Source organism: Anas acuta, chromosome 5 (genome assembly GCF_963932015.1).
Source record: "Anas acuta chromosome 5, bAnaAcu1.1, whole genome shotgun sequence".
NCBI classification, from domain to species: domain Eukaryota; kingdom Metazoa; phylum Chordata; class Aves; order Anseriformes; family Anatidae; genus Anas; species Anas acuta.
The window spans coordinates 46,666,433-46,680,103 of record NC_088983.1 but is presented as its reverse complement, the minus strand read 5'-3'; the positions used below and the strand labels follow the sequence as shown (position 1 = coordinate 46,680,103).

At 43.4% G+C, this 13,671-nt stretch overlaps 1 protein-coding gene across 4 annotated transcripts in view; it reads right to left on the bottom strand.

The window, feature by feature from the left end:
• The window catches only part of AP2A2 (adaptor related protein complex 2 subunit alpha 2), a 48,558-nt gene extending 34,887 nt beyond the window's left edge, over positions 1–13,671 (bottom strand). For 2 of the 4 annotated variants that reach the window (XM_068684525.1, XM_068684529.1), the window contains exon 1: positions 13,472–13,670. In XM_068684525.1, coding sequence (XP_068540626.1) covers positions 13,472–13,538 — 67 coding nt within the window. In that variant the 5' untranslated portion in view covers positions 13,539–13,670. Of the gene's footprint in view, positions 1–13,471 lie in introns of all 4 variants that reach the window. The other 2 variants (XM_068684526.1, XM_068684527.1) reach the window with 2 other exon arrangements.

Genomic DNA, 13,671 nt, shown 5'->3' with positions numbered 1-13,671 from the left:
TAGATGTCTTTACCACCTTAGCCTCCTTAACAATTTATATTCCATAGCAGCTTCTGGTTGTAAGGACAGGTATTAGGTTTTACCATGCCAAGTTTAATAACCACAGAAATAAGCTGCAGCTTCAATTCTGTTGATGCAAGCTTGTCCAGGTAATACTTAAATTGTCCGAACCAAACAAGTTCATTATTTGTTAGCATTTTGTCTTTCAGGGACAGATTCTACAATGGTCTGGGTCAGTTATCCCCTATCAAAGTGAGCATGGTAGGATAAAGCATCCAACTCAGGTATCATATACAATTGCTTGAAGCTTGAGGGAAACAAATGAAGCCCATTCCAGCAACTCAGAACTGGACATCTAGTTGGGTTGCAAGTTCAGACCAGTATGGAATTAACTTTCTAACAGTTTCCAAAACATCTGAAGTGGCTGCAGAAAAAGGCAGCTGCCTCTACTCTCTAACAAGCGTATTGGGCTACAAGGTTGCGTACCTAAGTTCCTGTCCCCGCATGAAAGTGATCCACTTTGATCTGCAGGGGCAATCAGATGCCCCACTGTGACAAATCCCTTTCCTCACGACCTCTCTGATCACAACCACAGCCATGTCCATGCAAGGAGGGTACAGGACAAGGCTTGAAGAGCAGATCAGGACCAGCACTCCACAACACCTCCAGGCTCATCCCTTTCTGCCGCATAAGCAGAACAACTCCCGGCATTTAAACATTGTACTACATTTGAGTGTCCAAACTTCCCATGCCACCCAATGACTTTCTCATCCCTTCCCCATTCCAAAGATGGTCTGGCAGCAGGATGCCTCTGTTTGGATCAGGAATTTAACCAGTTTTCACCAATATTTCATGCAACAGTTTTCTTCAAATTAAACATGGCCTACCTAAAATAAGCTGGTTTTAAAGCTGTAACAATACTCTCTGCATAAATGGACGCCAACTGATAGAATCTAAAGCTTAAAGTGTTTTCTACCACAGATTTTAGATTTGTCTTAATTGGATTAGATTATTTGTCCTGTGCACATGCCAGAGATAACCAGGTGTTCATGTCTAAGATACTTGTCAGCATTAGGAATTCACTACCAGACAGAAGCAAGTCTTTTGTAACATATGCCAAAGGGATACAAGTGTTAATGTAAATAAAAAGCATTCCAAGTTTCCTAAGCTACCTTCAATCAGCACTTTTTCAAACATGAAAATACTTCCGTTATTTTCAGCAATTAATCTGTTCCAGTATAATAATAATAATAAAGAGCGTAATGTTTTAATTTCTAAAGCTACCAATTTCTTTCCCCCCTTTACCAAGCAAAAGGCATATTTCATTTTAAAATGTTACCATTGAGTCCAGAGACTGTGTACTTCAGTTAGATAAACTGGTCAGAGAACACTGACCTCAGTCTGGGATATATTCAAGTTGGTGAACTTGAGTAGAATATTTAATTACCTAAATTCGGAAGCTAGGTCCTTGCTGTGTCTTTAGGCTCTGTCTGCAGGTAAAACACTACAATATTTACTCTGAATTATTAGCAATTGTTTCTCTAACCTCAGGAAGTGAGGCAATAATCACTGAAATTTAAAATGGGGAGGAAGGGAAGAAACATGACAAGTACTTCAGTCTCATACAGCTTTTTTAAACCCAAAACAAAATCATGGCTTTAAAAACAAAAACAAAACAAAACAAACAAACAAAAAAAAAACAACACCTCTCTATCCATTACATTAACACGTTATCAGTTACTGCTAGAAACTGTGTTCTTTGTGTCCTAAGCAAGCAATAGAGTATTGAGGGAAGCTAGACTAAAATACTTTAGGAATCTGTGAAGTCAGCACCCTTTGGTAGAAGCAGATTGCAGCCTCAGCAAAAGAATAAACAAAATCCCCCACACACAGCTGCAACGGTGAGCTGTCAGGAAGACCCACACCAAACAACAACCTCAGGTCTGAAGTTTTGGTTTCATTGGAAACCAAGAACTTGCATAGCACGTGAACAGAAAAACAGCCTGTTTTTAGTAATTCTTTCAGGCCGTTCTATTTTGAATGCGCTATGTAATCTCATCTAGACCTTGACAAAACACCAATACCATAGCAACCAGCTGGTGATAAAAACTTAACTCCCCATACTGGAGCCCCAGCTTGGATGATTAAGTCCTAAGGTGCCTCCTTACCACATTGATTTCACCCATAAAGCATCTGGAAGTAAAGAAATTACTTCATCTCTTCCGAGTTTCATTTAGCAGGCTGTTGGAAGCTTGTCTAGAGCGAGCTGTTACAGAGTGCAGCAAGCAGGCTCACTAACTGCTTCTTCCATTAAAGCTGCTACTTTTACAGTTACTCAGAAAGTCACCTTTGGGATTATTAAGATCAACAAAGCTGCTGTTAGCTGAAGAACAAGAGTAAAAGAAAAAAATATTTTTTTTTAATCTCCCAAAGTTCACTTTACACTTAATAGTGCAACTAAAATGGTGTAAATAACTTTTAAGCTAATGAATGAATTTCATTGTCAGCCATTCCAAAGTCAAGCAAAAGATCCTCTTAACGTCAACATTTAAGTTAAAATTAAGCTGAAATACCTTAACAAAAAAACAAAACAAAACAAAAAACCACAACAACTCACAAGCACAGCACTTCCTGAAGCCTCCAGCAGTTACACTGCACAGTAAGCTTATTCAAGCTTAACTTACTGTTCATATAAGAGGATGACAAAGCAAAATAAAACCTCATAGTGGCAGGTAGCTTCAGTTTGTTATACAGCTTCAGTTTGTTATACGTATAAAGAAAAGAATAATAAAGAAAACAACAATGACAAAAAACTAGCATCAATTTTAGCTAGATCTTCCTTTCCCCATGAAGGAAGCTAGATCTTCCCTCTCCATTAAACAAAACATGTTTAACCAACAAGTTTTCCTCACGTTACTCAGGCACAGTAACAGTAAAGAATTTCTGCATTATTTACTTTTGCCATGCCTAGAAATACTTCAGCTTCCTTAGGGATGGTCAAAAATTAAGATAAAACCACTGCTGACAACAGCTGAAGAAGTTCTGTACTGCAGAACTAGAAGCTTGCATTTCAAAGCTTGCAAGAGCAATTGCTCCACCTGTCTCATTTCCAGTCTGTTAAGCAGCTTCCCATTTCAAGAAATTACCTGAGCTGTATTCTGACACAGTGTGCTATAGCCAAGCTACTCAACTTACAGGGACTTCTCAAAGGTAACATCATGTGTATAAACCGATGGGTACAGCAGCAGTTAAGTTGGAGCACACGATCACGTTCTGCATGAATTCAGGCCATATCCTTCTCACTTTCATTTATCCAGTCTTTTTCAAGTCTAACAAGATGATAATTAGATACCCATAGCAAGTTATTAAAAGAGGTGACTTCAAACTGGTAAGTTTTAGCCCACTACTCTGAAGAAGGCAGCCACAGGCGTACGACTGCTGTTAGCATTCTCCAAGATGAGTACCTGAGCAAATGGGTACCCAGCCACAACGTGGGCCCCGGCGCTCAGCAAGCGATTACTTCATAGCTGGCAGATTGCCACACTTCAGGCTCCACTGTGCTGCCTGCTGCCTTCATTAGGCAAGGTAAATTTACCCTGCGCTGTACTCTTATCTTTAATTATCATCTTGTTTAACAAAGATATACTAGTGAACATCAAAAGTCATCCAGCTCTTCAGGGAACCAGTTGCTATCCTTAACCTCCTGGTAATCCAGGCTTCGGGCAGAGCTTCAGGAAGTATTGCATGAACAACAGCACCGCACCTAGGCTGGGAATTCTGCATTAAAATCCACAGAAGAATGAGAAAACAGAAAAGTTAGACCAAAGGGATTGTCGAGTCTGCTCACTTGAAGAGAACAGTTTAGACATAATCTAATACTAACTTGGCAGGAGGACTGAAAGACTAAGCAAGTACTTCAAGGGTGGAATTAGTGGGCTACTTGTGGCTCATTTAAACAGTGACCTGCTCCAGCAGGATTAACTTGTTGCTGCTGCTGCTCTCAGGATAAACTGCTTAAGCCAAGACTGATGCCCCAAGTGCATCCATGGTGATCAGACAGAACAGTAACCTGTTCTTAGCTTTTAGACAAACAGACCATTTAGCATATTTCTGACCAAATGCACGCATTTCTTTCCCTAAGGAGCAGAGAAGCACTTGTTCTACCCAAACCTGAGGGGAGTGAATTTCTGCAGGCAAGATTTTATTAAAAGGCTGGTACACTGACAACGTGTACAGCAAAAGATTTGCTGTACAGAAGTTTAGATATTTCCAGTACTCACCTGGTTCTGATTTGTTTATGGTGAGCAGCCAGCATAATTAAGCCCACCCTCTAATTGGTTTATTTTGATTTTATGCACAGGTCAGAACTGTTACATGGTGCTGCTTCTTAGCCTTAATTGCCCTATGGCCATCTGATGATCCTCTGATTATAGCCGTGCCATTATTAGTGTGAAGAGCTATAAAGCACGCTGGGTAGGAGGCTCGATTAGCATGACAAAGAGCTCGCCAGCATTCTGTCATGCTTCTTGAAGGTAAGTAGCATTGGTTTCTATTTGTGGCACTGCCATTTGTCCAACAGAACACGTTGCTCTGTTCATATTCAATTATTGAACAGGCTTTGAAGACATGACAAGCTGAGTCTTCTGTTTAGGAAAGCAGCACCACAAATACCATCAAGGCTAAGAGCAGCAGCTTTTTCCCCTCCTAAGTCTAGAGGCCAGGAACACCTATTTGGGAACAACATGAAAGTTCTTACTCAGAACAGATCCTCCATTTTCAAGTTCTTTCAGAACTGTTAGATGCTTAAGACAGTTACAAATCTGTCACTGTTTTCCAAACATAAGAACTTAGAATCATGGAATGGTTTGGGTTGGAAGGACCTTGAAAGACCATCCAGTTCCAACCCCCTGCCATGGGCAGGGACACCTCCCACCAGCCCAGGTTGCCCAAAGTCCCATCCAACCTGGCCTTGAGCACTTCCAGGGATGGGGCAGCCACAGCTTCTCTGGGCAGCCTGAGCCAGTGCCTCACCACCCTCAGAGTAAAGAATCTCTTCCAAATATTTAATCTAAATTTATCCTTTTCTTTAGTTTAAAAGCATTCCTCCTTGTCCTATCACTACACTCCCTGACAAAGAGTCAGAGTGACTCAGCTCCCTCAACCTGTCCTCACAGGAGAGGTGCTCCAGCCCCTTGATCATCTTCGTGTCCTTCCTCTGGACATGTTTTAATAATTCCACGTCCTCCTTGTGCTGGGGGCCCCAGAGCTGAACACAGGGCTCCAGGTGGGGTCTCATGAGAGTGGAGCAGAGGGGCAGAATCCCCTCCCTCTCTTTGCTGGCCATACTGCTTTTGGTGCAGCCCAGGACAGGGTTGGCTTTCTGAGCTGCAAGCGCATGTTGCTGGCTCATGTTGAGCTTCTTGTCAACAACCTCCCCCCCAGGTCCTTCTCTCCTTCTCCTCAGAACTGCTCTCAATCCATTCCCCACCCAGCCTGGATTTGTGCTTGGGATTGCCCCAGCACAGGCGCAGGACCTTGCACTTGGCTTTGTTGAACCTCATGAGGTTTGCACAGCCCCATCTTGAGAGGTGCCTGCCCAGCTCCATCTGGATGGTATCCCTTCCCTCTGGCATGCCGACCACACCACACAGCTTGGTGTCATCGCAAACGTGCTGAAGGTGTGCTCGATCCCACTGCCCATGTCACCAACAAAGATGTTAAACATCTGTTAGGTTTTCCTTAGCCTCTACATTAGGAACATCTAAGCTGACTGGCAAGTGAGGTGGGAGAGATTCCACAGTCAAACTGCGATAAGCCTCCCTTCAGCACAGTATGTTGATGGAGTTTTGTAATCAGTTTGGTTCAAGGCTACTCTTAAAAGACAGCAACTCCAGACCATTCCTTGGCACTGCTCTCCCCCTGCACACACATTCCTGCTACCACCTTGTACTGCTGCAGGTCAGGAGAATCAGGGAGCCAACACTGCCAAAAGCAAGCTGTTTATTTAGTGTCCCAGTAGTAAGTCTTATCAGCTTTACCACAAGAGATAATGCCAGCAGAAGAGAGCAGAATACATGACCAGGCAGAGAGCAAGTTCACCACATTCACCATCTGAACACACTTTAGGCAGCTTAAAGCAATCAGATTATCCACTTGCCTTTCCTATTGCTAAAAAAAGCTTACAAGCATGATGCTAGGACTACACCGTGTTCTTAACCCTGCTCTGTCAGAGGATGGAGACAGAAAGTGGGTGAAAGAGAGAGCCCAAATCAAAACCACTAGCACCTCTGCAATAAAAACCATACAAATACAGGAAAATATTCATGTAAAACTAATGAGGGCACTTATTCTTGCCTTTGTGATGAAACTTCTACAGTCTTGTGTATCAGTATACTAAACTATTATTTTTACCTGCCAGCAGAACAGTCATGTTATAGCTCTATAGTATAGATTAGACATCTCCCATGCAGATCATTTACTGCATTTCATGAAGCAAAACATCAAATCCATCCTCCACCTCCTCCCCCTAATCTCCAAGACAGCTGGTTATTTAACACCGCAGGTGAGAGTGCTGAAAGGCAGCACGTCACAGGGCAGTGCAGCAGAGTGGTCTGCTTGCTGTATGCCTGCAGGAATCCTTCCAGTAGGCTAAACTATCAGAAGGAGTTAATTACAGGTTCCCTCGAATATGTCTGGAGAAGGATGCTGGTGCTATCCTTTACAAACTCGCTGTGAAACTAATCCAAAGCAACTAGTATAAGATACCATACCTTTGCAAAATGTTAGTGTGGCTCCAGTTTTGTTCAAAAAAAAAAAAATCAAACAGTACAAGGCTGCAGAACAACAAGCTTTTTGCTTAATGATTGTTAACATCCTGATATGAACAAAAATGTAAGTACATGCTGTTCTTTCACAAGACATTTGATCAGAGGGAAACAAAAAAGTGTCTGTCCCTTCTTTCTTCCTTGCCTCCAGCCCCCACAAAAACAACAATTTGGAATGGCACAATGACAACTGAGGGCTGCTGTGCCTTGGGACATCCTGATGCAATTAGGTATCCGTTGCTGCAGCGGAAGAGATCAGTGACCTAGTGATCACTCTTAAGACCTCTACAGACCTCACATTTCCAAGACATTGCATAACGAGTGAACTGAGATTCACAGAACTGACTTCTTCCTCCAGTATGTCGCTGGAGGCTGGTCACTATAACAACGCTTCTCGTGAAACAGCAGGGAGTCACAGGCTTTACTGTAATCCAGTAATCCATTAACTCCTTGTCCTCCTCAAGAAAGGGAAATAAATGAGAGAGAACACAGCAGCTTCCAAAACCCATCAATTTAGATACTCTTAACTGATGTAATTTAATAATTTTAAACATTGTTTTTCTTAACATATGATGCCTGGTTATAGAAAACATCCATGACAATGTAATAGGGTCATGCACTAAGACCAGATTTTACCCCAAATGAAGTGAAAGCTTACTGGAAGCTCATATCTTAGCGACTTTATGAAGACTGAAGCATCCATCTGACAATTCAGTTGACAGAAAGACCTTGACTCTTATGAAAAGAAGCTTCAGGCTAAGATGATATACAAAAGCAGAAGCACAACATTAGTCTGGCACAGAAAGCAGCTCTTCCTCCTTCCTTGACTGATCAGCATTTTAGTGGCCATTTCCTTGACTGACATTTTCAGACCGTGCTGTTACACTCCCTTCACCAGGGTAAGACAGCATTTGCACTGAGGAAATTCAAGGCACTGCGGACTCTTCTTCACCTCAGTTCATGTTCAAACAACAGAGCAGTTTGAGGCTCACCCAAATTCTCGTCGTTTCACTGTCACATCTAACCTGGACTATATCCTACGCAAGCTCATTAACTGATGCAGCTAACGCCATGTTCTCTGCAGCAGCCCTCAGCTTCCTCTTACCAGCCCTGATGGGCTGCCTTTATCCAAAGCATCTCCAATTCAGCAGTCGCTACACAATTCCATTGACTCTAACAGAGTGGTTGGATGTTAACATGAAAGATCCTAGCTCTTTACTACCTCTCATCTACTGATTATCATTTTCACCTACTTTTCTCAGCCAAACGTACACAAATTCAACAGTGTAAAAAAAAAAAAAAAAAATCAAAAAGAAGAGTTCAGTGCAAGAAGCAGAAGAAAGCAAAGACAGAGAAGCCACATGCAGAACTCCAGTTTTGTTTTACACTCCCACCCCCTCAGACTAATCTCATGCTAATTGTGCTTTTCCTTAGATCACGCTCCTGCAAATAGTCGCAAGTGATGCAAGACCTGGTGCTTCTCGAAGCTCTACATAGCACCCTCTCCTAGGGTCTTCTTTGGACAGACAGCGACAGGGAAGTGTCTGTATTGGAGGAGTGGCCACAGCCTCCCAGAACAAACAGGACAGACAGCGAATCGATAACACTTGCCTTCACATTTCTTCTGAGAGATAAGTAGTCTGCACATACACAGCAAAGTCCTTGACTGTCTACAGAAGTAAAACAAGTCCTACTTTAGACTTATACCCCCTGTAGTTAAGAACCTACACCTCAGAGGAGCACGTAGGGGCTTTAGTCCACACTCTGAAAGCCACGTTACTGATACAGCACCAAAACAAGCCCTATGTGCCCAACTCACCCTATGTGAAGTTTCTTTCACTGCGTAGCTGCTCTCAGCAAACTCTGATCTTTAAGCTCACGTGTGCCCCTCTCACACACATGGGTATGGCACTTCATTATCCTCTGTCCAGTCAAAAGGGTAATCAGCATATGACCAATTGCACAAACCAGCCTTTTTTTTAACCCCCCACATGCCTATCTGTAACCTGATGTTCCTTACCTGACGTACCCATCCCAATTCAGTGAAGCAAACCTACTGAAGACAGACTGGAAGAGGTCTGAACAATTTCCCTGCCTAGTACAAATTAGAATTAATGTGTTAAATTCTCTAAGAGATAGTTATTTATTTAATACATCTGTTAGGTTTTATTTAAGGAAAAAATATAGCCCAAGGAGAAAGAAGCGGTATCAGTACAGAAGAAGAGATACGGAAGTATTTTGAGAACTAAACTAAAGGAATCCTCCTTCCCTCTGTACAACTTTTACAGTATCACTGAAAATGTAGGACAGTTATTGAAAGTAGGGAGTGAAAACAAGAACTGCCTTGTCCTACAAACCTGGGGCAAAAGCACCTTTTGCCTCTGTGTAGGCCCATTTCATCAGCCCAAGAGTAGATGACTTCATAATTTTACAGTGGAGGATGGGATTACCAGTAGTATCTTTAATACTATAACAGAAAGTAGTCCTACACCACCGCAAGCTCTCCTAGTTTTCCTGGTGAATGGCAGATAAGACTGCTGTTGCAACAGAACTGCCTGAGTGACAGATGACTTGGAACTTTATCACCAGATAAGCATAAAGCCATTCTCACAAAAAAAAAAAAAGAAAAGAAAACTGACCTGTGATGATGCATCTAGCTGTTTAATCAGCAAAGACAGTTGAAGAGTTTATAAAGCACCATCTTGCCTTAACGAGATCACTTTTTGTGTGCATGTACTGCGGAGTTGCAAAAAAGATTTAGCATACTTGAGTTAAAAACAAGCATTTCTTAGAGGACTCCATATGCTTGTATGCGTAACGCATGCAGGTTTTGTTGGGTTTCAGCTCAAGGCACTTCATCCAAGCAGTGACGAGTGCTCTTCCAGAGCTGAGATCTGGATAGCACTCCATCAAACCTCTGATCAGAGCTTTACAGCTCCACTATCATCACCATCTATTTTGCACTACAGTCCTGTCTTGCTATTTTCTCAGTAGGCCACATTATATAGGAGTTAATTACCTGTCCTATCTCAAGTACGTGCTTCAGTTCAGCTTTCAACCTTTAGTTTTCTTGTCTCTTCTCTGGGGTCTACAAAAGACAAGAGCTAAAAAACTTTTTGCTGTACTATTCTATATATGTTACAAAGCCATCTGCCTGGGCAAGCTTCTAGAAAAGCCCTTATCTCTACCAGCAAGCTGTCATGTTATTTTCACTTTTCTTAAGAAGTCTTTTCTCTCCACCAAGCAAAAACACAAATATATGCAAAATACATGGCCTACAACAAGAAGTTGTCCTGAAATAAGACTCTGATACCAGAAACTGCAGAATAACTTGTTTTCTTACACTCAGGTTTTAAAAATGCACTTGATATTTGTGAATATATGTGAAGAAAGAACATTTCATTTTGAAAATGTCAGTGAGTATTAGTGTTTCATATACGTAGGTCAAAGTCAAAACATTAAGAAGCTCTTCCATTTCTTAAAAAGGTTTTGTAATTTTTGCTGTAAGTAGTATTCTTAAAAAAAAAAAAAAAAATGCTTTGTAGACATGAGAAACCAGAATATCTTAAGCAGACTTTTAAAAATCAGGTAGCAAGTCAGTCTTGTGTTCAAAGTCATGGCATAGAAGCATTTCACACACAGATCTAGAAGTTTAACAGATAACGCAGGTGCCTAAAAACATGCTTAACCAACAAAGTAACAACCAACCTTTAACTACTAAATACAGACCAGCAGTGTTAACTCACAACCAGCTAGAGTTGTAAGAACTGAAAGTTGCTGTCAAATATATTTTTTGAAGCTCTGTAATAGACTTGTAAAAATAGACAGGGAAGATGAGCGTGACTCCCAGATCAGTAATTTAATAAATTTGTTTGAGAATACATTGTTTAGCGCTGCAGATGCTGTAGGTACAGATGACCAAGAAATAAAACTTGATGTAAGATTAAATATTTATAAAGATAGAAGGTCTAAATTTACTGAAGTCCCTCTTGAAGTGTTATGCTGTTACCATGGAAACATGCTGTACATCCACCTAAGCAGTTAGCACATATCTACATTTTCATTATTCAGCAACATCTATGATGCAAATTCCTTATCTGCACAAAGTATTTCAGAAAAAAAAAAGTCCGATTTATAATCTGGAAAGATTGTAGGCAAATTAAAAAATTCAGGCACCTATGGCAAAGAGATGGCACCTATTAAAAGGAGATGAATGAGTCAAAGACAAAAATAAGACAAATTTAGAATAGCAGCAGGTATTTGGCACATCAGTACAAGGATCAGATATTTTGTTTGATTTTCAGGCTAGAACAGAGCCTAAAAGCTGCACTTGGTGTTTTGTTTCCCTCCCATCCCAGAACAGGCACATTTTCTTAGATCTCCATGTCCAAAGATCCTGTCAGCTAAGCAGCTGTTACTTTCTGTTCTTGACAAATACCTAGCTCCCCACACTGAAATGGGAAAGATGGAACTCAAGTTAATACCAGTGTTTGCAAAATGCAAAGTCCCTAGAGAGTGCTCTTCAGTGTATTTGGGAATCTTACTCAGCATAGAACAGACCATGGTTAGCTGGCAACACCAGGAGCTCCCTTGATGGAAGAGACGCAGGTGTCATTGAACACCCATTTGTAAGCTGCCTAGATCACCTACCAGTGGGAACTATCAGCTCTTTCACACCTATTTAGAAGAGGCAGTTGCCTTCTTCATCATGAAGATGAAAGACACAAAGGTAACTACAGCTTCCAGTAGCTGGAAAGGGACAGAACTATCTGTATATGTTTAAACAGATAAAGCATTAACATCTTATTTGTTTCACATAGCAGTTAGTTCTTTGCCACTCTTGCAGACATAGAGAGCATGAGTGGTTTGCTGTCCAAACTGGACAGACAGGTGGTTGTTTCATCCAGGTTCCTGCACTGTCTACACAATGGCAAGCCCGTGGAAAAAACAGTAATTTCTTCTTCCTACTACCTTAAATCTTGTAATTCCGTATCTATTAATGTATGTTAGGTACCTAAGACCTTGAATGTTTCTCTTGTCTTCAGAGAAATTGAGTAGAAGGAAACACAAGTGGAGGAATACTGACCAACTGCAAGACATAAGGGATACTTGAAGAATAAAATTCTAGTACTTCTAGTGAAATGAATGAAATAAGTCATTCAAAAAGACCTAAAACACATCAGCAACAAAGTCTTACATTATCACCAGGTGAAACTATGTTACACATGCAGCTGGCACACAACAGTGGTGTACTAGAAGATGTTCAGGAAACTGGGCCAACCAGCCAAAGCACAAGAGTGAGTCAGTAACCTTGAACTGATAACACCACATTTTGTATGTGCAGAAGGCCTTTAAGAGCGAAGTCTGAAGGAACCTAAGGATCTGAAACTCGGTTATGAAAAAATGCTGAGACAACGCCTTCTATAGAGAAGATTCAGGACCTTGAATTTTACGTACTAGGCTATAAATCCAGATCACCTGAATTTAGTTGAAGGAAACTGCACATTTAAGGGGTCTCATTTTATCAGTCCACTTTTCTCTCCAGTCTTTTCTATTGCTCCTGGATTAATTCTGAAGTCATCACCACAAAGCCCTCTGAAGGTGGAGACATTTCCAAGCCAGTTTGGTTATCCTAATATGCGCCTAGCTAGATCGCCATGATTTTACATTAAATTGTCTCCAAATCCACGTTTATCTGTCAGACACGAAGCCTTGATGACATTCCTTTTAAAATAGCCTCAGGTAATCCGGAGCCGCGCAGGTGGACAAAATATATGGCCGTTTCATCACGCCAACCACAGCGACCTTAGCCCTTCCCCAGGCAATTCTTGCCACATCACACACTTAGATCTCTGACTTCGATTAATATTAAACTGCTCTCTCATGCAGGTCCCGGGGCTGGGAAGGAAGGCAGCCAGCCCCCAGCCCCACCAAGCCCTACACTTCTCCTCTCTGCCCTCTGCACCACAGCCCTACGCAGAGGGTCCCCGCTCCCCTCAGGCCACGCTCCCTCAGCGATTACAACCGAGCAGATCCCAGGAGCTGCTTTCTATCACAACAGGATTTGAAAGCAGACTGAAGCCAAGCGTAAACACACCCAGCGAAGGCCCTGCTCGCTGCCAGCCTTCCAGAGGCCTGCTTTCCTTCAGGGACGTTTTGCATCGAGAGCCCGCTGCGGCTCTGAGAGGCGACCGCCGGTGCCCACCCCGGCCGCAGCCGCCCACCGCCGCCCTTTGGGATCCCCGACGGGCTCCGAGCCCCCCGGCACCCCTTTTCCACCGGGGCCTCGGCCACAACAAAGGGACAACCCCCACACACAAACAAAATCAAGCCGGCCAGACCAAAAGAGCCGTGAATTAACCCCAAACCCGCAGCAGAAAGCCTTCGGCTGCCCGCCCCGAGCTCTCCTCCCCCCCCCCGCATCTCCCGCCGCCCCCCCGGGGCGCGTCGCCATTTCGTGAGGCGGCAGAGCCGCGGGCGGCCCGGCGCGGCGGCCAGGGGCAGAGAAGGGAGCCGAGGGGGGGAAGGACGAGGGAACCCCCCCCACACCCCGGCCCCAAAACACCCGGTGATCGCCCGGCCGGCGCGGCACGGCACGGCCCTGCCCTGCCCAACCCAGGCCCCACCGCGCCCCGGCCGGCGCTCACAGTTGCGGATATCGGAGATGAAGACGGCCAAGCCTCGCATCCCATCGCCCTTCGACACCGCCGGCATGGTGGCGAGCGATCACGGCCGCCAAGCGCCGCGCCAAAGCACCGCAACCCCACCGCCGCTTCTCCCCGCGGGGCTCCTCAGGCCGCTGCCGCCGCCTCTGCTGCGCGCAGGCGCCGCGATGGCTCCCGCTCCA